This window comes from Vipera berus (genome assembly GCF_964194415.1).
Source record: "Vipera berus genome assembly, chromosome: 3".
Taxonomy (NCBI): Eukaryota; Metazoa; Chordata; class Lepidosauria; order Squamata; family Viperidae; genus Vipera; species Vipera berus.
Genome location: NC_138204.1, coordinates 119,127,439 through 119,152,687, shown reverse-complemented (window position 1 = coordinate 119,152,687; position 25,249 = coordinate 119,127,439). Strand labels below are relative to the sequence as shown.

Below are 25,249 nucleotides of genomic sequence, written 5' to 3'. Positions count from 1 at the left end.
GTCCGCAATTCTTTTTGTTGGGTATAATTACAGATGCTACTGTGGTGGACACTAAGTTGATGTTAAACTTAGTTACAGCAGCAAGACTTTTAATAGGTCAGTATTGGAAGAAGGAGGAACTGCCGACTATAGAAGAATGGACTTTAAAGGTTTCTGACCTGGCAGAAATGGCAAAGATTTCGGCTTATTTGAAAGATCATTCGCAAGAACGTTATATTATGGAGTGGGAAAAATGGATTGAATATATTCAGAAGAAATACGGGACTAAAAAGTTTCACTTAGCATTTGAATAAGTCTTCCTTTCTTTTTTCTTTTTTCTTTTTTTTATATGTAATATTAATATTGCTTGTAGTTATTTTATATGAGCTAGAGAGTGATAGATTTAAGAATTTATTGTTGGTAGCATATGGATGTTTATGATTGTTCTTTGTTTTTATACCCTGTACTTAGCTCTGGGAAGTCGGGGGGGGGGGAAGGGGGAAAGGGGGGGAGGGGGAGGGAGGGATAGGTAGGGGAGGGGGAGGGGGGGATTGTTAAAGATAAAATGTATTTTAAAACTTTTCAATAAAAAAACAAATCTAAACTTCAGTTCTCTCTATTAATAATCTATTACTGTATTTCACATGCGAAAGTCCACAATGGCTTCAAATCTACCATAAACCACTGCAGTCATTATCTCTGATCTGTCCAGGATCAATCTTCAATTTATTCTTTTTTTATTATTAATATATTTAATTGATTTTTTTACAATAACAATCTTTAGTACTTGGTAAACAACGTGTTGTCTGGGTTCATAAATTTAACAACAATCAATAATAGTTCGCAACTTGGGCGTCCTCTTGGATTCATGGCTCAACTTTGAAGACCATATAGGAGCCGTAACTAGGGGGGCTTTTGCCCAGCTTCGTCTGGTGCGCCAGTTGCGGCCCTATCTGGACCGAGATGCCCTACGCACAGTCACCCATGCGCTCGTGACTTCCCGGCTAGACTACTGCAACACTCTCTACATGGGGCTGCCCTTGAGGACCACTCGGAGGCTTCAACTGGTGCAGAATGCAGCCGCGTGAGTTGTTATGGGAGTTTCCCGATATTCCCGTGTAACACCTCTTCTCCGTGAGCTGCATTGGCTTCCGGTTGCCCTCCGGGTGAGATTCAAGGTGCTGGTAATGACCTATAAAGCCCTAAATGGCTTGGGTCCGGAATATCTAAGGGAACACCTACTGCTGGCATTAACTTCCCATCGTCCTGTGCGCTCCCACAGGGAGGGCCTTCTCGGTACCGCCGGTTAAGGAATGCCAGCGGGTTATTCCCAGGGGAAGGGCGTTCTCTGTGGGTGCACCGGCCCTATGGAACCAACTTCCCACGGAACTCAGGACTGCCCCTGACCTTCGCTCATTTCGCCGGGACTTGAAAACTTGGCTCTTCGAGCTGTTTGGCCCAGACTGAGGGGTTTTAATTTTAATTTAATTTAATTTAATTGGGTTTTAGTTTTAATTTCAGGGACTGGAATTTAATTAATAGTTTTAATTGATTTTAATTTTTGTATGCTATGTTTTCTAATTTTCCCTGTAAACCGCCCTGATTCCTACAGGAATAGGGCGGTATATAAATTTAAATAATAAATAAAAATAAATAATAAATAGTTAATTTCTATGATTTCATAATCAACATACTATCTAGAAATAGCTTTCCTTGATCCTCTCTTCTTCCAATAATATTCTCCTTTTACCAACATTGAGCAAATATAGCTCTTAGTACTTTCAATACATACAAAGTTGAATATAAACATTTTTCAAGTGTTTTATGTGAATAACTATATAAACATTTTTCAAGTGTTTTATGTGAATAACTAACATCAGTATGTAGCGTCTTTTCTAATCAGCTTATTTTACAGTTGTATTTGCAAAAAATCATCTTATGTGAATCACTATATGTCCTGTTTTCAAAATTCTTATTTAGGCTTAGTTTCCCCTCAGTATTCAAAACATTTCTTGTCAATTATAATTTTCTCAAAATTGATTACATTTAAATATCCAAAACATTTCGTACATTTAAATCATCCTGTTATTTTTACATTTCCAATATCATAAAAAAATACTATACTACTTATAAATCACATCTCTCTTACTATAGAACCCATTCATATCGAAAATTTAACTATTCTTTTAACCATATTCAAACAAGTATTTGGTCATATAGTACTCCATCTACTAGGTCAAATTGTCTCTCTTGAGTCTGGCTCTTGCCTATTCTTATTTAAGCTTAATTTCTCTTCAGAATTCAGAACATTTCTTGTCAGTTATAATTTTCTCCAGATTGATTAAATTTGAATATCTGAAACATTTTGCTCATTTAAATCATCCCATTATTTTTACATTTCCCATATCATAAAAAAATACTATACTACTTATAAATCACATCTCTCTTACTATAGAACACATTCATATCCAAAATTTAACTATTCTTTTAACAAGTGTTTAATCATATAGTACTCCATCTGGTAGGTCAAATCATCTGTTTTGAATCTAGTTCTCACCTTCTTCTTTTGCCAAGCAGGTTTCTGAATCAGTGTGTTCAGCTTGGCAGGGGGTTCTTCCTGTATTTTTATAAGTGTTGTTAAAAATGGGAAAGACAAATTGAGTGAAGTGTTTTTGAGGGAGTTTTGCTCATTTATATTCGTTAGGAAGCTTTCACTTTCCTTCTCCCTCAATTCCTCTTTTCATTTTTTGTCTCCCAAACTCTAGTGGTTCTCCTGACAGCACTATAGTCTATTTTATCAAATCTTTCTTATCCTTTTCCATTTCCAATATTATAGCAGAATCTTGCAGATTTTTCTTTGTCTGTGTTAAGCTGTGATTTTCTTCATTTGTCGCCTCCATCTTTAAATTACTTTCCTCTGGTTTTTGTTCTATTATCTGATTTATTTGTTCATTCTTTGTCATCATTTTATGAGAGTTTTTTAATTCTGAGTTTAGGTCAAAGATGTGCTCATTTATAGCATTAAAATTATTTTTAATTTCATCATGATTTGAAACAATTGTCATTTGAATTAGTTATAGCATGCATTTCCTCCTGGAAGATATTTGTCTTGTCTTGAAGTATTACTCCTGCAGATCTCTGATATTCCAGACTGGGGATTTTAGAAAGGAATATTGAGTGTGGTTTCCTACTACTTTTAGTTGTGTATGCAACCTCCATTTTCATCAAACCAATCAGTCTTAAGTTCCAAACACCATAGTCTTATATAGTTCTTATCTTTATGAACAGTCCAAAATATTCAACCACTTAAAAACAATCCAGTAATTTCCCCCCTAGAAGCATAGCCAAAAAGTCAAGAGTTTTCTTTCTGCAAACAATTCTTAAACTTAAATATCACAGCTCAGTAAGTGTTTATAATCCAAGAAGGTCAGCAGTTTTTATAACAATTGTATTTCTCATTCTGTGATAGATAGCCGAGTGTATTTTCTTTCCTCTATTCTCAGCTGTTCTCTATTTAGCTAAGAGTCACTGTAGATCAAAGGAACAAATTGTGCTCTGTTTCTGGGCATCTTGCCAATTTCTGAGACAGTGCAGCTATACTCTGATCCACCACTCAATGTCAGTACCTACTTATTTTCCAACCTCCAAAATGAAAAAAAATATTTTCTTATAATTTCATCAATATGCTTTCAAATCAAAAATCTTAACAATGTCCATAGTTTTCAGTTTTATTCAGATTGTAGCTTTATATCACACTAATCCATTTCAATGTATTTCTGATTTAATAAAAATTAAATCGCTGCTTCCATCTATGGAGGAGTGGGGTTATAATCACCTTCCTTCTCACTTTTGGAGGATTTTTTGCTTCTTGGGGATTTTTCCCAGGAAATCAGTTTCAAAATAGAGAAGATTGATATTCTCACCCAATTCCAAACACACTGTTCACAGTTGTTCTTGGTGCTTTTGGACTAGTCACCGCAGTTTAGCTAGCCTTTCTCCTGTTGGGTTGGAGGGCTTTCCCTGGATCAAATGGACTGCAGTCTTTCCATGATCAACAGGGGCCCCCTCCTTCATTGTCTCTCTGGGGTGGCTTTAGATCCATTTAGGGTCCCCTCCCAGGGTGAAGCCAGCTTTGGGATGCGGAGCACCACAATCCCTTGACTGTGTTGCTACGGTGCAAAACCGGAAGTCAATCTTTGATTGATTCTTAATAATGAAACTTTTCCTTAGAATTATAACTGGGATCTTTCCAAACAATTGCATCTCATTCCCCATAGATTTCTATTATAAATATCTCTGCAGCATTTGTTGTTCAGAAGGTTTTTGTACAAGTTGAATTATAATTTCTCTTAACAGTTGTCTTCTGATTGAATATAATAAGTCTATTCCACAATCTCCATCAGTTTTCTTAAGAATGCCCAGTTCATCACTGATCCATATTACAATATTGAAGCTTTTAAATTCATGCCCCTTTCAGCCTTCTCCAGTTAGCTCCTCCTTCAGTTCTAACAGCAACAAACTGACTTCCAATCCACTCAGTTGCAAGTTTTATTTAGCCGCTATTACCTGTATCTGAGTATCATCCTTAGGTTGATTTATGACTGTTGTTAAATCATCAAACATTTTATCTAAATTTTCATTCAGAGCTTATAAATTAAAAAAGCACTCTCCCCCCCTCACGGAAGGCTTTCAATAAGGCTTTAACATTAAGTTGATCTGGGTTTATTGTTGTTTCCATTTTTAATATAATACAAATTTCTTTGCAGCAAAATGTAGGCAATTCGTCTGAAGGACAAAAATAGAATTCTATAACAAAATGGATGCAAGAAAAATTAAGATAATATTTCCCACAATAGAGAGGAAATAGAAAAGAAAGGGAAAGTTCCCATCTCTTTAGAGAGAGAAAGAAAAAAGGCCCAAAACTAAAGCAGCATTTTTTTAAGAACTAGTAAAATACAAAATCCTTGCAGTAGAAATCCAATGTAAATATAAATCAAATCAGGTCACTTTCAAGGAGAAAGTCGGTTCCCATAGTCAGTTTCTATATGGCAAAAAGGAAACGGTTTCATAACTCTAAAGCAAAGCAGTAAAAAAAAGTAAAAAGTTCATGGTCCAGCAAGGGGGTATGAAATAAATCAGTGTTTAACCAGATGATTAATTAGAGATATGTCAAAAAGAAAAAAAGTTCAAAACTATATTGTTTAAAACTGAGGCACACCTAAAAAGAAAAAGTCACGGAGAAGAGACGATCAAACTATTCTCCTGAGGGCAGGATAAGAAATAACTGGTGGAAGTTTATCAAAGAGAGATCCAACCTAGAATTAAGGAAAAAAAATTCCTGTCAGTGAGAATAATTAATCAGTGAACAGTTAGCCTCTGGAAGTTGTGGGTGCTCCATCACTGGAGGGTTTTAAGAAGAGATTGGAGAGCCATTTCTTTGGTATAAGGTCTCCTGCTTGAGCAGGTGTTGGACTAGAAGACTTCCAAGGTCCCTTCCAACTCTGTTAATCTGTTACTCTGTTCTGTTATTCTTTTTGTTGTATTTTTTTTACTGAATAAATTATAGTCTTCCAGGGCTGCGTGTCAATCAAAAGAATTCCTGATCATGTTTTAGTGAAGCTTATCAACAGCAGATTTATCTTCCTAAGCTAGCAGTTTCTAGTTCTTCCTGTTTATTTCCCGTATTCCACACGTTAGTGTAAAAATATCTGACATTTGAATAGTACCATTTACTGGCCCATTGGAATTTTACAAATTTTGAGTCCCTGCCCTAGTTTTTAATTCTCCCTTTATGTTTTCTGATTTCTTGGCCTCATTCCTTGGCTGAATAATTAGCTTTAGGCTTCATTCTACTGTATTTTTTTTAAAAAAAGAAAGATAATTTTGAAATTAATTTCAGTGCATATATATGCATGTACAGTGACACAATTTCTATATTTTGTTAGGAAAGCTTGTCCTATACTGACCAGTTTTCATTAACATATGGAGTAGCCTGCAGTTTATATTCATTCTGATCAGTCTTCTTCTTCAAGGCAGAATAGAGAAAGATGAAAAGTGAAATGATGGGCTGACTTTAGAAGATGGGTAGAAGAAACTGTTACAATTAAAAACAAAATTACAATAAAGAAAGGAAGTCAATGGCAGGCAAGAAAAAGAATGAAATCTGTATATATATATAAAAATGGTAATTCAAGAATCCAGGAACTGAACAGGAATAACTTGTAAGTGGCCCAAAGCCACTCTGTAGGAGAGGTGGGTAACATAAAAGTTAAATAAATAAATAATAAAAAGGACATAATGCAGAAAGATGGAAAACCTTAAACCTATCTGTTGAGTTTCATTTTTAATCAGCTTTTTTCATACCTCTTCCAGGGCTGATAGCTGTGAGCAGAGATTTGTGATTATTTGTCTTAATCTGCTTCTCCTTTTGCAAGAATGCCTCACTTTCTTTCTTCTCTAGATATTTGTGAGATGGGTAGAACAATCCAACAGTCTGAGTTCCTTGGTCTTTTTTCTCTTCAGTGTCAGGTCTTGAGATTGGCAATGAAATACTTGATCGTTGTTTGATTTGAAAGTTGATATTCTGTTAAGATAATTCAAATAATATAAGAATCCCACTAATACATTTTCCCTAAACAAAAATTAACAAACAAAAACAAACAAGCAACAAAGATGATAAAGGGCTTGGAGGCTAAATTGTATGATGAATGGACATGTCTAGCCTATCAAAGAGTAGGATAGGCGGGGTGGGGTGGGGTGGGGAGTGATAATTGTCTTCCAGTACTTGAATGGCTTGACATTTTCTCTAGAGTGCCAGAGGACAGGACAAGAAGTATGGGTGGACGTTTCTGACAGCAAGAGCAATTAATTAATGGAACAGCTGGCCTTCTGATGATGTGGGTGTTCCATCATTGAACGTTTTCAAAAATAGACCGGACAACCATTTGACTGTGATGGTGTAACACTCCTGCCTTCAGCAGTGGGTTGAACTAGACCTCCAGTCCTATGATTCTAATTTTTTAGGAAACAGAGCTATCTTCTTACATCTGCCAGTATGATGTACTGATAGTTCACTGACAGTTTATATATAAATGTAGAGCATCCAGATGATATTAGATGGCAATAAAAACAGACATGGTGGTGTTGGGTCAGTGGCTGACACTAATAGAGTTTAAATACCCTATATGCAGGCACTGAATGATAGAATGGTGTAAATCAGGTGTGTCAAACTGCCGGCCCGTGGGCCGAACTCATCACGAGGAAATTGTGCCTACCCCATTGCCGGTAATGGGGGAAAGTTCCAATACGTCACGTGACGTCACATGACGTCATGGGTTTGACACGTGTGGCGTAAATGAATCTAACCTAAGTACATCAGGTTTGTTCACATTGAATTCCAAGAACTTGAGTTCTGTGAAAGTTGGAGGGTGAGGGTGGGGTTGAGTAATTCAAACAGGAATATCCATGGTAATTTTTCTAAAGTACAACAGAAGCCCCCCCAGTTCCCACAGGGGGTTTGTGCTCATGACAACTCATCATTCTATGTGTCTCAAAAACAGGCAGAACAGGTTTCAGGAATTTTTCTTTAAAAAAAAAAACCTAACAGGTTCCATGGCCTGAAAAACTTGGAAAACCTCTGATACATGTGACAGTAGCTTTCCAAATCATTCATCAGTGATTGTTCCTTTCCCAGTCCTGTGATCTTTTAGAGATCCTGAAGAATTCTGAATTCAGAACAAACAGTCTAATTTTATATCACAATTATTAATCTTACATATCCCTTAAAATATTTCATACTAAAGTCCTAAAGCAATGTATAAGTATGGCACAAAATTTATGAGTTTTTCCATATTCATTTCTATTTATTTTGTAATGTCTCTCTCAAAACCTATTTCCTATACCTTCGCCAAGATTTTGTACATCTATGTTCTACTAATATTAATGTTTTTAATAAAGTACCAAGTATTTGAAAGAGTGCTGTTATATTATTAAAATATATATTAAGCACATGATCAAATCTATAAATGGCCTCAGATAAGAAACCTGATTTTAAAATGCTATAACCTTTTCTCTTTCCAGATAATACATTTCATTTTGCCTCTATTTGAAAAAAAAAAGTGGATGAACCAACATAGAACTGAGATCCAATCTGAGTCGATCACCGGGATCAGAGGTTTATAGTCTTCCAAGCTTTCATGCTAGAGCCCATCCTCAGAGAACCTCTCTCTCTCACTCCATCATGAGTCCAAAAGCTTGGAAGAATAAACCTCTCAAGATTAAAACTCTTGAGGGGGGGAGGGAGAGAGGTTGGGGGGAGGTAGGGGGGGAGCAGGGAGGGGGAAGGGGGGTTTCTTAAGGGAAAACTGTATTTTAAAACTTTTCAATAAAAAAAAAAGATTAAAACTCTCATCCCAGTGAGCGACTCAGATTGGATCCTGCAACATTATTCTAGAACACATATATTTGCCTTCATTTGTGATAGAAGTGAGAACATATATATTTGGTACTAAAAGATCCATATGTACTTTCTCTGTCTTAAACATCTTTTGAAGAGATCTATTGTTTTAAGAAATCCAAATCTTTTCTAAAATTAAAGTAAAAAGATTAGAATCTTGTTGGGGAAGATTTAACAAATATATGTAGGAAACACACCACAGTAGTAATGGGGAACGTCTCTGACATCAACTGAGAGATAAACTGCATTAAGTGGGAGATCAAGTTCCTGACCAACTTAGTTGACAACTTTGTCATCCAAAAGGTAGAGGAAGGACAGTTATACTGCATCTAATTCTTAGTAATAGGGAAGAAGTGATAGAGGGATTGAAGTTGCAGGAACTTTGTGGGAGAGTGACCATGACATATTGGAATTCAAAATAATTCAACACAAGCAATAGAACATAATCAAACCAGTGTCTTGGGCTTTAAAAAAGCTGATTTCAACAAACCTTGAGGGATCTTGGGAAGGGTTCCATGGATTAAAATCTTAAAGAGAAAAACAACTCAAGAAGCTTGAGAAACTCTGAAAAATATGATTATAAAAGACCAGTCCAGCTCAATACCACTGAAAAAAAAACAAGAAGTCCAAGAACAAACCAGTATGTTTGTACAAAGAACTCTGATAAATTAAAAGACAAAAAGGATAAGTACAAAAAATGAAAAGAGGGACATATAACTAAGGCAGAATACCAACAAATAGTCCAAATTTGCAAAGATGAAGTCAGAAAAGCTAAGGCTTAGAATGAAGTAAGACTTGCAACAAATATCAAAAATAATTTTTAAAAAGTTTCTTTCAACATATTAAAAATCAAGGAAATAATTAGTCCACCAATGGGAGAAGATGGCAAGGAAGTGATAGGCAACAAGGAGAAAGCAGAACTGTTTAATTCATTCCTTGCACCTATCTTCACACAAAAGGGGAAAAAAATTGTCCAATGTACCAAAGCAGAACCATAAATGACAGACTGGAAATAAAAGTCAAAATAGGCAAGAAAACATTAAGACAACATTCATCCCCCTAGACAAGTTCAAATCACCAGTTCTTCCCAAAGATCTAAAGGAGCTAGCAGATATGATCTTGAACCACAGAATCATATTTTTCAAAGATCCTGCAGCACCAGGGAACCACCAGAAGATTGGAAAAGAACTGATGTGATTTCCATCTTCAAAAATGAAAAAAAAGGATCCAGAAAATTACAGATCAATCAGCCTGACATCACTACTTAGTAAGATCCTGGAAAAAATAATGAAAGAACGGATCTGCAAACACATAGAAGGAAGCAAAACTATTACTAGGAGCCAATGGGTTTGTCATAAACAGATCATGCTGAAGAAATCTTATTGCATTCTTTGACCAAGTGACTAAATTGGTGGACTAGTGAAATGATGTGGACATTGTACACCTAGACTTCTGTAAGTCATTTGACAAAGTAAACCACAACCTACCTCTTGATAAGATAGAAAAATATGGGATAGACACATCACTACCAGATGAATTCATAAACTGCCTGACAAACTCATCAAACGGCAACACCTGCGACCGGCGTCAACTTCCCTCCGTCCAGTGCGCTCCCACAGAGAGGGCCTCCTCAGGGTGCCGCCGATCAAAGAATGCCCATTGGTGACCCCCAGGGGGAGAGCATTCTCTGTGGGCGTGCCAGACCTCTGGAACCACTTACCGGTTGAGCTCCGGACGGCCCCCGACCTTCGCTCCTTCCAGCGCGATCTTAAAACATTCTTTTTCGAACAAGCTGGCCTGGTCTGACGGGATGGGGTTGGGTTTTAAAATTAGTTTTTAACTTAATATGTATTGATTTTATGGGCATGATGTTTAATGGTTTTTTAATTTTTGTACTTGATTTTTATTGTGTATTGCCCTGTTCACCGCCCTGAGTCCTTCGGGAGAAGGGCGGTATAGAAATCAAATTATTAAATTAAATTATTATATTTCTCAATTGAACTACATCTACAGCAAGGTCCCTTCCAACTCTGTTATTCTGTTAGCTTTATAAATAATTCAAGACAGAAAATATATCCAATACCCCTTCCTCCTTCCATTTTTCCCCACAACCACAACCCAGTGAGGCGAATTGGGCTGAGAGAAATTGGCCTAAAATCACCCAGCTGGCTTTCATGGCTAAGGTAGGACTTGAACTCACAATCTCCTGCTTTCTAGCCTGGTACCTTTACCATTAAACCAAAGTGGTTGAAACATCTTGCCTCATAAAAGTCAAGTTTGGGCTCCACACTATTGAATAAAGGAGTAAAAGGAGTTCTATTTTGCTGGATATTTGAAGCCAAGTGGTTCTCTTTGAGTTGCCTTTTTGTAAGCTTCAATAATATGATTTTAGTATTTTTATATTTGTTATGGTACTTTAACTAGAATTTATGGAAATGGAAATGTTTTTCTATACTATTATGAATTCCCTAGAGTAATGAAGCCACATATTTATTTGCAGTAAATAAGTAGACAATAATATGGATACAAAAGCTCTCACTGTATTCATGTGATCAATATTTTTGATGCTAAAGGACCTAATACTTGTTTGGTAAGTCCAGTGCCACAGTAGGTGAAACAATGATTGCAACTGTGTGGTGCCATGTCATGCATATATATGGGTGGAATTAAGACTTTTCCTGCTTTTGGTGCTGGTGGGTCACTTTTTAATGGTGACAAATCCATTTTGACATTTGCACCAGGATATTTGTTGTAAGGAGTTTTAGGAGTTTTAACAAAAGGGTGACTTATGGTCCTGGGGCTACGGTTGCTCCCCTCTGAGGTATATTACATGGAAACACTTTAAAATAATTGTTGGTATCTCATATAACCAGAGTTGACTGTCTTTTTGTTAGATAGTACTAGATTGAAAGAATATGTTCAGAGATTGTTTATATTATAGAAATTCTTACCATCTGGGCTTCAGAAAGTTTGCTTTCACAGATCATACATTCTTTAATGTGAAGTGGATTTTCTGCACCACATGCAAAGCAAAATACTGTATCCTTTAAAGTATAGAACAAGCACAAATCACTAAAATTTGTAGAATATATGTATCAACAATATATGCCAGATATTCTATAGGTTACAATATTCTACAAAAGAAAACTTTCTTATAGGAAAGGAAGAAACAGACAGGTTAAATTTAAAAGGCAACTCAGTAAGTAAAAAAATGTAGCTTATATCAGGGAACATAGTTTATAGGAGAAAACAGATTTAACGCTTAAATGAAATTTTCTTTATGTTGCATTTGACAAAGAACTTCACAAACTTGAGATATTAAAGGAAAGCCATTACACTGATTAAAGGCCAAAATTCATAGATGAGCACGAATCAGACCACATGCATCTTGCTTGGTTACATCAAGGATTTATATCAGCATGATTCACAGTGACTTATGGACATTTCCATGTAATTTTGAGAACAATACAGAAATGTTTGCTGTTTCCTAAGGTTACTAGATCTGTCAATTGCCATCTAATGGTGGCCTGATTTTTGCAGATCAGATCCAATAGCCTTCTATTGCTTTCCTATTTAATTCTACCACAAGCTTTTGTTCATGAAGCTAAGCACCCAAAGAAACTCCTCCAAGTTTATAGCAACTGCAGTATTTCATGCTATTGTACCCTAAAATAGAGATTTGCTATAGCCTGAACGTAAGTGTTGGTACATACCATACTAGGGACACATAAAATCATAGGATTTGAAATCAATAAATACCATAGGAAGATCCAAGAAACAGTAGCAATAGCACTCAGACATATATACTACCCCATAGTGCTTTACAACACTCTCTGGGCAGTTTATAATGTCAGCATATTGCCCCCAATAATCTGGGTCCTCATTTTACCAACCTCAGGAAGGATGAAAGGCTGAGGCTGAATTTGCCTGCAAAACTGCATTCTAACCACTGCACTAGGTAAAGGTAAAAGTTCCCCCGCACATGTGTGCTAGTCGTTTCCAACTCTAGGGGCTGGTGCTCATCTCCATTTCAAAGCCGAAGAGCCAGAGCTTGTCCGAAGACGTCTCTGTGGTCATGTGGCCGGCATGACTAGACGCCAAAGGCACATGGAACGCTGTTACCTTCCCACTGTAGTGGTCCCTATTTTTCTACTTGCATTTTTACATGCTTTCGAACTGCTAGGTTGGCAGAAGCTGGGACGAGTAACAGGCGCTCACTCTGTTACGTGGCACTCGGGATTCGACCCGCCAAACTGCTGACCTTCTGATCGACAAGCTCAGCGTCCTAACCCACTGAGCCACCGCATCCCTTAACCACTGCACTACCAGAGCCCAATAAAATATTTTCAAAACAGAAAATTTTAGAGAAAAGAACACTGAATTTGGAAAGACACAGAACACAGAATGCTGTAGATGGTTCAAAAAGCCATCATCTGAAATTGCAACAAAGGATAGTTTATGTGACATTTAACTGACTATTATTTGTACTTGCCTGGTAATGACAATCTGTTTATTATCAAAATGTTATATTTTTTACATTACTTACAACTGTGTTTTACATTAAAGAGAGGATTTTTATGTAATTGGAATTAGGTTCAAAAGTAGATTCATATCTTATTTATTAATATATTTGCTCATGAGTAAACCTAGTCTCTGATGGTGTAGCTCAGGGGTATCAAACTGCCGGCCCATGGTCCAGATGTGTCACATGGAAGCCGCACCTACCCCATTGCTGGCAATGGCAAAACAGTCCCAATATGTTGCGTGATATCACGAGATGTCACGAGTTTGACATGTCTGGTCTAGCTCATAGTCTAGGGATTCTCTTTGGTAAATTTCCAGAGAAGAAAAAACAAACATAATCTAAAAGATGAATTATTTGATCTATCACTAATACTATGCACTAGATCCACTCATGTTCCAGAGCACCAAAAAAAAAAGAAGCTACTATTATTATGCAACAATTAAAAGATTCTTCTTCCTTCTAGTTGCTCTTTATCACTAGGATGTAGTCTAAGTGGGAGCAGCAACACCCTTCCTGGCTGAAATATTTCTTAAAAGAGTTTGCAGTTGTTGGTATTAAGAACTGCAGTTAGCATTTGTGACAATAGCACTTTTTTCTTAAGCAAAACAAGAACTAGATCCAGGACAGAAGTTATATTTCTTACTTGCTACAATTCTTATCAACTCTCTCTCTCACCCCCACCCCCACCCCTGGTTTAACAGAATCTTTATTAATTTGTTAACACATTAAAAATGATTTGATCACCTGTGACTGAGATATCAACACAGCAGAGTTCGACTCTTGTCTAATATTTGAGACATTCAAATATTTTTTCAATGAATGTGGTCCATCAACATGTAAGGACAAAGATGTTTTTTCATTCCACAAACCTAAAATGATACATACATCATATTAGCCTGTTACTTTCTTACAATATATTCAAAATAATGTAAACTTTGTCTAACACTGTATAAAGTGTAAAATTATAACAATTGACTCACATAGCAAATCTGCAATAAAGGTAAAGGTAAAGGTTCCCCCGCACATGCATGCTAGTCGTTTCTGACTAGGGGCTGGTGCTCATCTCCGTTTCAAAGCCGAAGAGCCAGCGCTTGTCCGAGGATGTCTCCGTGGTCATGTGGCCGGCATGACTAGACGCCAAAGGCGCACGGAACGCTGTTACCTTCCCACCGTAGTGGTCCCTATTTTTCTACTTGCATTTTTACGTGCTTTCGAAATGCTAGGTTGGCAGAAGCTGGGACGAGTAACAGGCGCTCACTCTGTTACGCGGCACTCGGGATTCGACCCGCCAAACTGCCGACCTTCTGATCGACATGCTCAGTGTCCTAACCCACTGAGCCACCGTGTACATATGGGCAAAAATGTAACAAGCACCCAAAAACCACCTCACATTTTAATTTGCAATTAATATATAATTAGGATTTTTTTTGAAATCTTGTATGTTTAGCAACACATTTGATTTTCACAAAAACTTTAATGTTGAATATCATCTAGGCTGCTGAAAGTAAAGTTAAATACAAGCTGAACAGTTCTAAATGGTAGGAAAGAACATTTTTATACTTGAAAAGATATTTTAGCATCTTATAGAACAGCCTATGGTGCAGTCCAGCATTTTAGCTTAAGAGGTAATAGAAAATAGATGAAAACCCAGTTAAAACTTTACTATATAATTTTCTACTTAACTGCTCAGTTGCTAAATTATTCATATTATGTTTTGAAATTGCATTTCTATTTATATTGGTGCTGAGAATACATTTCAGATTCACATAATCCCATCCCATCTCTTTCCTGACTATACTTAATGTAAAGTGTATTCACTTATTTTTGACAATAAAGTGGTCATGTCCTCAGCTAATCTATGAGTAACTTTGGGAGCTCAGAATATCAAGGTCAAAATACCTTATTTTGATCAGCTTTTCATGATATAAAACAGAAAATATAAAAGATATATCAAAAGTGGTTTTTATTTTTGAAAAGGCTACTGGACTGGAGGAGCTAGAAGTTTCGCTTCCTATCCTGGAAGCTTCATCTGTTGTATTGGACGGTGTTGGAGATGGAAGGACAGTTATTGACAGTTGAGATTAGTTGGGGGGTGGAGGGTGAGAATGATAGGTTCTGACAGAATGGGTGGGGGTGGAAAGATTGTATTTCCTATGCAGACAACTGGTCTTAACACTGTGTGGTTACTTGGGATTTTATCTGTGACCTCGGGGTGACTTGAATCAGAGAAGTGGAATCTTCTTGGAACAGTCAAAAAGACTGCATTGTAAATTGGGAATAGATGGTGTCTTATCCCTCCTCCTCTCTTGAGAGAGGCTGCTCAATGTTAACATAAATGGCCTCTTTTACCTCTCTTTTAAAGCAATGGTCCTCTGTATCCAAAATGTGGACTTTGTTGTGTTCAAAAGAGTGACCCTTATCTTTCAAGGGCAGATGTGCCTCTGAATCTTGTCCTGATGGATCAGATCTCCTGTATTGTGCCATGCGCTTGTGAAGTGGTTGCTTTGTTTCACCAATGTACAGATCTGCACACGTCTCACTGCATTGTATTGCATTTACTGCATTGCTCAGTTTGTGTGTAGGTATTTTATCCTTGGGTGGACAAGTTTCAGTGTATTGTTGGACTTAGTATACAAGTATGTGGTGTTAGGTTGAAAATCCTCCTGAGCTTTTCAGACATTCCAGCAACACATGGAATGACAATGTTGTTCTATTTGTTATTCTCTTCTTTTATCTGTAGTAGAAGAGCTCATGCTGGATCTTTTTGGGGATTTAATGAAGGTCAAGTTCTGAGGGATTCCTTGATGTGTTTTTTCTTCTTCTTTTCCCTCTTTACTGGTAGGCAAACTTTCAGTTTAATGGTGTAGGGTTCTGATCATTCCCATTTTGTATTCCAATGGGTGGTGAGAATTAAAATGCAAATACGGTACTGATCTGTGTTTATTTTTATCAATATAAAAGATAATATGAAATCATAAATATAGCTAGAAACAAACAGGAGGCTTAAAATTTGGTGTAATTACTGAAGACCTTGGACTTTTAATCAAGTCACACTCTTCTTAGCAGAGTGCTATAAAATTTTGTTGGCTATTAAGCAAAACATGGCAGCATGGGAAGACAACGCATCACTTTGATCAGGTAAATGATAATTGAGCTAAAAAGAATCAACAAGGCTTGGTATTGAGTTTATGATGATGTGATAAATTTGCATTGCAGATTGCAACTGACAGTAAAGAAGCAAATGGGCTGTTCTTTCAATAGCTCCTAATATATAGTGACAAAGGCATTGATTATATGGTATTTTTTGGTATCTCCCTTCCAAGATTGCAGTTTGCAGGCCATCACAACATACCAATCTCTTTGGAATTTTGATATGGGGATAAGACATCTAGCAGTTTTATGACTGGGAACTCACCCAGCTAAGAATACTCAGTAGGAATTAGGCTGTGCTTATTTTGTCTATCTCAAATATTTGTTGTTTAAAGCAGGAATGAGCCTTGGTGGAGCAGTGGGCTAATGCCTCCTTAAGTAACACCAGCTGCCTGCAATTATTGCAGGTTCGCATCCCACCAGGCTCAAGGTTGACTCAGCCTTCCATCCTTCCGAGGTAGGTAAAATGAGGACCCAGATTGTTGGGGGCAATTAAGCTGACTTTGTAATAATGCCGCTTGGGGTGTGTGTGTGAAAGCCCTAATAAGCAGGCATATACATAGAATGAAGGCAACTGCTAAGCTTGTAAGCCGCCCTGAGTCTTCGGAGAAGGGCGGGATATAAATGGAATTTTTAAAAAAAATCCCTAACCTGTCCAGGTATGCAAATTGGAGGGAGGATGGTTCTGCGCAAGCGGCGGATGTGTGTGCTTGCCCACTGCTTGCACAAATGGAGCAGCTCTTGCCTGCTACTTGCGCAAGTGGAGTTGCATACACATGCACATGCCTCCTGCTTCCACAGCCCAATCCCATGATTAAGTTTCTTCCTGGACAGGTCATACCCCATTATTTTTAATGCATGAGAATGGAAGCCACAATAATGCAGTTTTTCCTCCAATTCTTTTTTCTGATTTAAAGTGATCAGCTAACACATAGCACTGCAGAAGTCTGGCTAAATTCGAAGGTATTAATCCAAAGATCTTTCACCTCTGGTTTAATAAACAGTACCTGTTAATTTATGTGCTGCACCATTCCAACTGGATTCACTTTCCATATTCACGCCTTTCTTTACTAGCTTCAAATCAGGCAATTCACTTTCAATCTGCTAAGAACAAAAGATGTTGATCTATCTATATTTATGCTTTTTTTTCTAAATCCCAAGTTCAGCTTTCTACACAGGTTTTAGCTAACTTCTAACAGCTGCTTAACTTGTAATACTGATTTTTTTAAAGTGGTCACATGCACCTTTGCAAAATGTTATCTGAAATATTGTGAAACTGAGAATTTTTTTTAGGAATAACCCTGTTATCTCACCCCTATGTCAGGACTGTTAGTGGCTGGAAGATTCTAGAATCTAGACTAACTAGGTAGATTCATCTGAGCAGGAGAGCAGGAATGAAGAGACTGTATAAAAGGACCTGTCATGAATAGGCACTATGAAAACTAGAGATCAATCCAAGTCTTCATTTCAAGAAGGGAATTACTAGAAAAGGGTATGAAAGATTGGAGTAATGTATTTGCTTGTGTAATATTCTGTTCCAAATATTGTAGGTTTTTATGGTAAGAAGATATCCTGACTGTATGTCCTTGCACATGCCGCAAAGTTTCCTCATCTTCAGCTTTGCTAAAACAGAGCAGGATGCAGAACAAGGATTAAAAAAAATTAAAAGGAGAATTCAGTTGAATATTATAAGCCAGGGATCCCCAACTCCTGGCCATGGCCCACTACCGGGCTGCAGCCCATTCAGAACTGGGCTGTGCAAGCACGCACACCTGCAGTACCACTTCCGTGTGCAGTGGGTGAGCAAGTGTGCATAGCTCCATTTGTGTGAGTAGTGGATGGGTGTGCCTGCTGCTTGGGCAATGGACCTGCATATATGCGCGCTCAAAGCTCGTGCAGAACCATCCCTCTCTCCCTCCTACAGGTCCACAAAGCCAGAAAGGTTGGAGACCGCTGTTATAAGCAACTGTCTAACGTTAAGAGTTCTTAAACATTAGCGCAATCTACCTAAAGCTCTGCTTTGCTGGAGATGTTCAAACAGAAGGTGAATAGCCACCTGTCGGTGATGGCTTAGCGATTGGTAGTACTAAACAGAGGGATTGGATTAGATGTTGTTCCATTGTTTACATAATGTAATTTCATCCGTTTAATTGAGCTTCTTGAGATAATTTAGGAGTCTGGCAGCATGTTTTTTTGATAGCACCTTTTCAGTCTAATCAAATTTATTGGAAGGTGCAAATTTATGTGAACTACAGCTCATTTCTATATCTGTCTGCAGCAGCTAAGCTGATGTGGGGATTGAAATGAATGATGACAGAAAAAGGGGGGAAGAGAGGGTAGCTATGTAACTGCATATGAGAAAGATAGATTACAAGAGAGAGAGACAGAGACAGAGAGAGACAGAGAGAGTCAGACAGATCTCCTGCATTACAAATAGATTTTTAATTACAGAACCCAACTAACTGAAGAACGGAAGAAAATAGCATCTTGACAAATTGTCAGCCCCACTATGTAGATCAAACCAAGAAATCAACACCACCAGACTAAATATTGGCTATAGAAACAGAATGTTGCAAGTCTGTGCTTTGCTCTCCCCCACAATGCCCTCTATTATGTGAATTAGTGAGGTATGAAAGGATAGGTCAAGACCTGTTCTCTTTCATCAGTTCTATTTGAGTAGAGTAGCCATCCAAGAAAGGGGAATTCCTTGGATGGTTACTCTAAATCAGGGGTGTCAAACTGCCGGCCCATGGGCCAGAGCATCACAGAGAAACCGCGCCCATCCCATTGCCGGCAATGGGAAAAAGTTCCGATACGTCGCGCGACGTCACGTGACATCGCGAGTTTGACATGTCTGCTCTAAATCAAGTAGAATTTAGACAGTCGTCTGGAATGTTCTATTTGAATTCCTATAAATAGCATGGGGTTGCACTTGATGACCTAAGTCAGGGGTAGGCTATGCTGACTCAGGAATTCTGGGAGTTGAAGTCCATGAGTCATAAAAGAACCGAGGTTGCCTACCCCTGACCTAAGTGCTTTCCAAATCTAAAATTCTATGGCAGTAAGTTTAAACACACAACAACGTCATTTCAATCAAAGAATGTGCTGGAAATGGCCATCAGTTGAAGGGATTTTAGGTCATGTTCTTACAAACATAAGAGGCCATTAGCTCAAAAGTAGCAATGTTCCAAACATCGTGACTATAGAAGTGAATTAAAAAGAGAAGGCACATAAAGAAATAGTTCAAAGAACAGAATATAAAAGATTTTTTTTTAAAAAAAAAGATGCTGAACATTACCAATTCAAAGGCAGGTGGAAAACTACCAAGGGGAATGAGAGAATACAGTCAAGGGGGAAAAGTCTTTTTTAAACTCTGGAGAACTGAAGAACTACATTGGGCTTGGCTAAGGTAGAACTGCAGAACTGAAGACAATATTCTACATTGGGCTTGACTAAGGCAGAGTGGAGCAGGATAATTACCAAACTGGTAATGAAAATCTGGCTTAAATCTTACGGGCTCATGTGAGTAGCTAGAAGAAAACTTATTTGTAAGTTTAAAGGAAAAACATAATTTAAGAAAAACTTGCTCAGTAAGTAAGAATTCTCAAAGCCCATTTAAATAGAAGATTTCTGATATTATTGTTAGTCTGTTTCCAAATCCCTGATTTCTTTGAACAATAATAATGGATATGCACAGGAGCAAAATGATCATATTATACTAGTATTAGAACCCGTTGCAATAGATTTTTCAAATCTTACAAAAATTACCTTTCTAGTGAGACAATTCAGGAAATTCTCATCTTTATCAAGGTCATGAGGGTTTGGAGTTGCATGTTCTACTACAAATACTTTTGTTACAATGGCACTTTCTCTGTAATCTCTGTAATTTAAGAATCAAGAAATATTATTCTTTCTTTTTATTACTGTAGGCTGCCAAAAGTAGCTCCATGGTAGTTTAGGTAGCAAATAAGTTTAACAAAATAAATAAATTAGACAAAACCTACATAACGTATAGCCCAAAAAAGAACAGCACTTCAGTCACATGTAAGTAACTTAACCGAGATGACAAACCTTTTTTTTTTACCGGCTCTCTAATATTATATAATGAAAAAAAATGGTAAAGACATTCTCAAATTGAAATTGGTTTTCTTGGCAAATATAAAATAGTGGCTTGTCACTGCCTTCTTCCAATTATTTATAGCTCAAGAATTTCCTGGTAATATCCTATTTATTAACTTAGCTTCTGAATCCTGACAAAGAACTACCAGCTGCTGAGAATGGCACAGATAAAACTAATAAACTAATATGTTTAATATCTTAACATAGTTACAACCAACCTTTTGATTTACCACAACCACATAGAATAGAATGAAAACTTTATAGTCACTTTAAACGTACACTAATCATGCATTAAAATGAAATTTCATTGCATTCAGCTCTCAAAAAATACCATTATGCATATACTCATACACACACATATGACACAGAGAAACATCAGTCTAGTTTGAATGTATTCATATACATGGCAGATGGCATAAGGAACAAAGCTGTTACAGAATCTAGTAGTTCTACTCTAAATACTTTTAAACCTCCTCCCAGAGGGGAGCAACAGAACCAGACCATGAAGTGGGGGTGTGGGGTCTCTAACAATGCTTTGAGCTCTAAGTACATAGTGCTTATAAGCAGTATCCTGAATCACAGAAAGCGAGCTTCCTATAATCTTCTCAGCTCTCCTTACCACTGTCTTAACTACATTTTTAAACATCATCATTCAAGTTATTACCATGTTTGCATTATACAGTATAGCAAGCATTAATTAGGGATAAAGTATTAATCCATCAAAATCACTCCTGATAATACAGCATACTACTATACAGCTGACTCCAACTTGCCAATTTCTTTCTTTGGGTGATATCCCAGCCCTCTTTGTAGTGGATGCTCAGTAGGCAATCTTTTTTTTTCCAAAACAAATGCAGAAAAAATATAGAAGGCTTGACTGAGATCAAGGCTAATGCACATGGAATGGAGTAAGTCTCCCTATCACCACCACCTTGTGTCCAGATTCATATCCCACCACATCTGTGGGTTTGAAAACAAAACTAAATCAGCAAAGATACTGCTGCAGGAGTAGCTCAACTATGTAATTGCTCCTCCTCTCATGTTCTGTACTCAGAGCCTGCTGGAAGGGGGAATTAACAAATTTCAGTTTGGATTAGGAAAACAAACAAAATCATGGCCGGTGGTTTTAGTTAAAGTGTACCATAAAGTGAAATGATCTAAATTCAGTTGGCAAACAAAATTTAAGAAGCTTCTCTTGAAAGACAAAGAGAAGGGATTATGTAAAGTTCATGACAGACAAAAAAAGAGTAAAATATAAATCCTTTTTTTATGTTAGGACTTCTGGATTGCCATTTTTCAGAATAAAAGTCTGTCTCAAAATACAGCTCTGAATTAAAAGACTAGATAGGATTTACATATACTTGTTTGGCACTGCTAAGGTGAAGACAAAAATATCACTATTTCATCAAAAAAATGAAAACTTCCAGAAAAATGCTGCAAATTGAACAACAGATCTGAGAAATCATGTTTTAATTATGACATATATAGGTGATTAGCACTTTTGCAATTGTGCCTATAAAAATTATTCTTCTGACACAGAATTCAAGAAATCTTTATGTTATCGTTGATACCTACTATAAGTAACAGGGGTTAACGAAATATAAAATCAGAAAATTCCATCAATAATCAGTAAGGAAAATCTCTACAAAATAGGAATTTAGCAATAAGGCTTTGTGTATTAACATAGGGTGATCAGGCAAAGAATATTTTACGGAAATGATTTCCTATGAGCACCACTACATATATACACATTCTTCTTCCAATATAGTAAAACCTGCCTCACTAAATATCTCTTCCATAAAAAGCAAAACAAATTATGCATGCCAAAAATCTCATTTCTAAGCTCCGAACAAAGGAAAACTCAGTTCTACATTTATTCAAAGTAGGAGTTACAAGTCCTCAAGATACAACTGTAACGGAGCCTTCCCATTATACTGGCATGTTGCAAGGCCCTTAAGCTAAACGGCCTCGTTTAATAACACTTACCGTTGCTCTCCATGATGTGGCCATTAAATAAATTTGTGGATTGTTAAATAGAGCTCAAGGTTCCTCAGGGTTCCCTAGCCCACCCAAAGCCTCCCCCACTACCTGAGACAGCCTGTCCTCTGCTTCCCATCCCTTGGGTCCCCACACAACTTTTCCCACTCCCACTGAGGCCCTGCAGGCCTTAAGGTCCACTTTCCACCCCACCAGGCCAAACACCCTTCTTATCGCTTAACGTTTAAAGAGGTCTTCCAGAGAACTGGGATGGATTGCTTCATCGCACTGGAAACACTTCGGCCACTGAAAACATTGCAGCCACTTCTGGAATTGCGCCGTGCAGCTGAGGGACAAAGCAACCCATCCTGCTTCGCTAACGTGGTCTGCACAGCCTTCCAGAGACTTCCATTTCTGTAGCCACCAGAAGCTTTCTGCAGCATTGTGCAGACCCCATTAAGGCAGCAATCGCTCCATTTTGCTGCCTTAATGCGTAGCACTGCACAAAGCTTCTGAAAGGGTCAAGGGTGAATGGCCTGCCCTTTTTCTGCAACATGAGGTTTGGAGAACTTCAAAAGGTAAATATGAGATAGGTGATAGGCGTGTGAAGAGCAGCCCCAAGCACTGCAGTTTCCTGGAGGGAAGGGATGGGGAGATAAAGGCAGGGGGCACTACAGCATCCCTGTGGTCAGATGTAAAGGTGAATGATGATGGGGGCACTGCAGTGGCCATAACTTCAAAACAAGGCCATAAATAGCTTGGGGGGGCATCTTTCAATAGCCATAAAGTGACTGTTCATATTTCGAAGACTACCTGTACATAGTGAAAATACTTACTTTGTGACTGCCAATGCCTTGATGGTTATTTTCCCATGTGGTAATGTAATTGGTTCCTTATACTTAAAAGTATTATGTTCTCTATAATCAAACCTCTTCAAATATTGTGGTTTACTTCCATCCATAGTAAAATGTATGGTCACATCACGTGTATCTGAAAGACAGTAATAAGGAAATCCACATCATCTCTTTCAATAAGACATTATACATTAATTTACCAAAAAAAAACCCACAGGGCAAACATTTATGTCGCAGATGTCCAAAAAAGAAAAGAAATTATAGGCTTTGGAAAGTAGTTTGGAAAATGTAGGAGAACTTACTAGAAAGTTAAGCATTTGCTAAATAATAATGTCTGTAATGATACCTAGAGACAATGTGGTGCAGTGGTTAAGGCATCAAGATAGTTTTTTCTTCACAAGATTTTTTTAGAATTGGCTTGCAATTGTCTCCTTCTTAGGGCTAAGAGAGAATGTGTCAGGACCCACCTCAATCCACATCTTAGGAAATAAGAACTCTTGGATGCAAGTTTAGTCCAAAAGGAAAATGTTTACTAGGATGGAATCGATTGTGGGAATACAAGACGGAATCTGAGAAAAGTTACATTTCAATCCTATATAAACCATTCCCATTCCAGCCCCTCCCCTCATCCATTTGGTCAGGCTGTCGTCAGTTGCTAGGTGTCAGGTCCTTCCATGGGAAAGGGAACTCTCCTTGGTTTTATGGTTATTGCTTTCCTTTTCAGTTGTAAATGAAGATACAATCCAGACCTGTCTGTCCCCCCTCCCTTCCCCAGTAAAACATCCCCTGTTGTTTGAAAATCGCTTTAGTAACCATCCTCTCCCCCCCCCCTCGGAGAGATGGCAGAATCCCCAGAAATAGCACGTTGTTCTACCTATACAATTATGAAATGTGATATAAATGGATTCTGACAGAATGACTGGCTCGGAGTAATCCAGCTGGGTTTGTGCCTGAAGATGAACTAGAACTCACAGTCTCTCAGTTGCTTGTCTGTTGCCTTAACTACTGCACCAAGCTAGCTTTCTTATGAAGATACGAGGTTATAAAAATTAGGTCTATTTCTATGTAAAACCAATACATTCCAAAAGTATTTTAGGGTAGAGATGCTTTTCTTTTTTAATTGCCTTCCTGTGAATTGGCAAATTGATAGCTTTTCTTCTACTAATGAAGAAGCCTACAGATGGTTGTTCCAACAACAATGTCCTGAATCTTTATCAGTCTGGGATCATTGCATATAATGCGATTGTAATCCTTCCTTTTGTACTATATTGAAAAAATAGCTGATTTTGGAAAAAAATAACCCAAAACAAACATCGGCAACACTGAAAGAGACAAACAAGTATGACTTTAAAGGTAAAGGTTCCCCCGCACATGTGTGCTAGTCGTTTCCAACTCTAGGGGCTGGTGCTCATCTCCGTTTCAAAGCTGAAGAGCCAGCGCTTGTCCGAGGACGTCTCCGTGGTCATGTGGCCGGCATGACTAGACGCCAAAGGCGCACGGAACGCTGTTACCTTCCCACCGTAGTGGTCCCTATTTTTCTACTTGCATTTTTACGTGCTTTCGAACTGCTAGGTTGGCAGAAGCTGGGACGAGTAACAGGCGCTCACTCTGTTACACAGCACTCGGGATTCGACCCGCCAAACTGCCGACCTTCTGATCGACAAGCTCAGCGTCCTAACCCACTGAGCCACCACGTCCCTCAAGTATGACTTTAGGGGTATAGAAAACATATTTCATGAAAAGCTGCATCAAGCAGTTAATGTTGGCTGAGAATTCTGTGAATACAGTACTTTATATCAAAAAGAAAAACTGTTGGACAAGCCATCACATATGAAGGCATGTTATTTTTTATTCAGTTTCCAACATAATGAAGAAATGGCTTTTCTGACTTTCAAAGCAGATACAATTTAATCCACAGTCTTCATTTTACCTTTAATTATAATGGCATATATTATTTGGACACTGAAACAATGATTTTTCTGTGAAAGACAAGGGGTAAGATGACCCTATGGTAAGAGCCATATTTGTTTTATTTGTAGGCAACCCTACAATTTGCACTGTATAGGTCCATTTTTTTAAACCTCAGAACCTGCTACCAATTTTGTTCCTTTATATGTCCTAAAGTTTGACTAACATAATCTGCATAAAAGATATTATTTCTAATGTTTAGAAAAAAAATCTTAAAATTAA

At 37.7% G+C, this 25,249-nt stretch overlaps 1 protein-coding gene across 1 annotated transcript in view; it reads right to left on the bottom strand.

The window, feature by feature from the left end:
* DZANK1 (double zinc ribbon and ankyrin repeat domains 1) overlaps positions 1 to 25,249 on the bottom strand; it is a 41,507-nt gene that overhangs the window by 8,984 nt on the left and 7,274 nt on the right. The window contains exons 2-7 of the mRNA XM_081322411.1: positions 23,042 to 23,195; positions 19,878 to 19,989; positions 17,117 to 17,210; positions 13,704 to 13,828; positions 11,386 to 11,478; positions 6,343 to 6,562 (exon numbers count right to left, since the gene is read on the bottom strand). Coding sequence (XP_081178537.1) covers positions 6,343 to 6,562; positions 11,386 to 11,478; positions 13,704 to 13,828; positions 17,117 to 17,210; positions 19,878 to 19,989; positions 23,042 to 23,195 — 798 coding nt within the window. The remainder of the gene's footprint in view (positions 1 to 6,342; positions 6,563 to 11,385; positions 11,479 to 13,703; positions 13,829 to 17,116; positions 17,211 to 19,877; positions 19,990 to 23,041; positions 23,196 to 25,249) is intronic.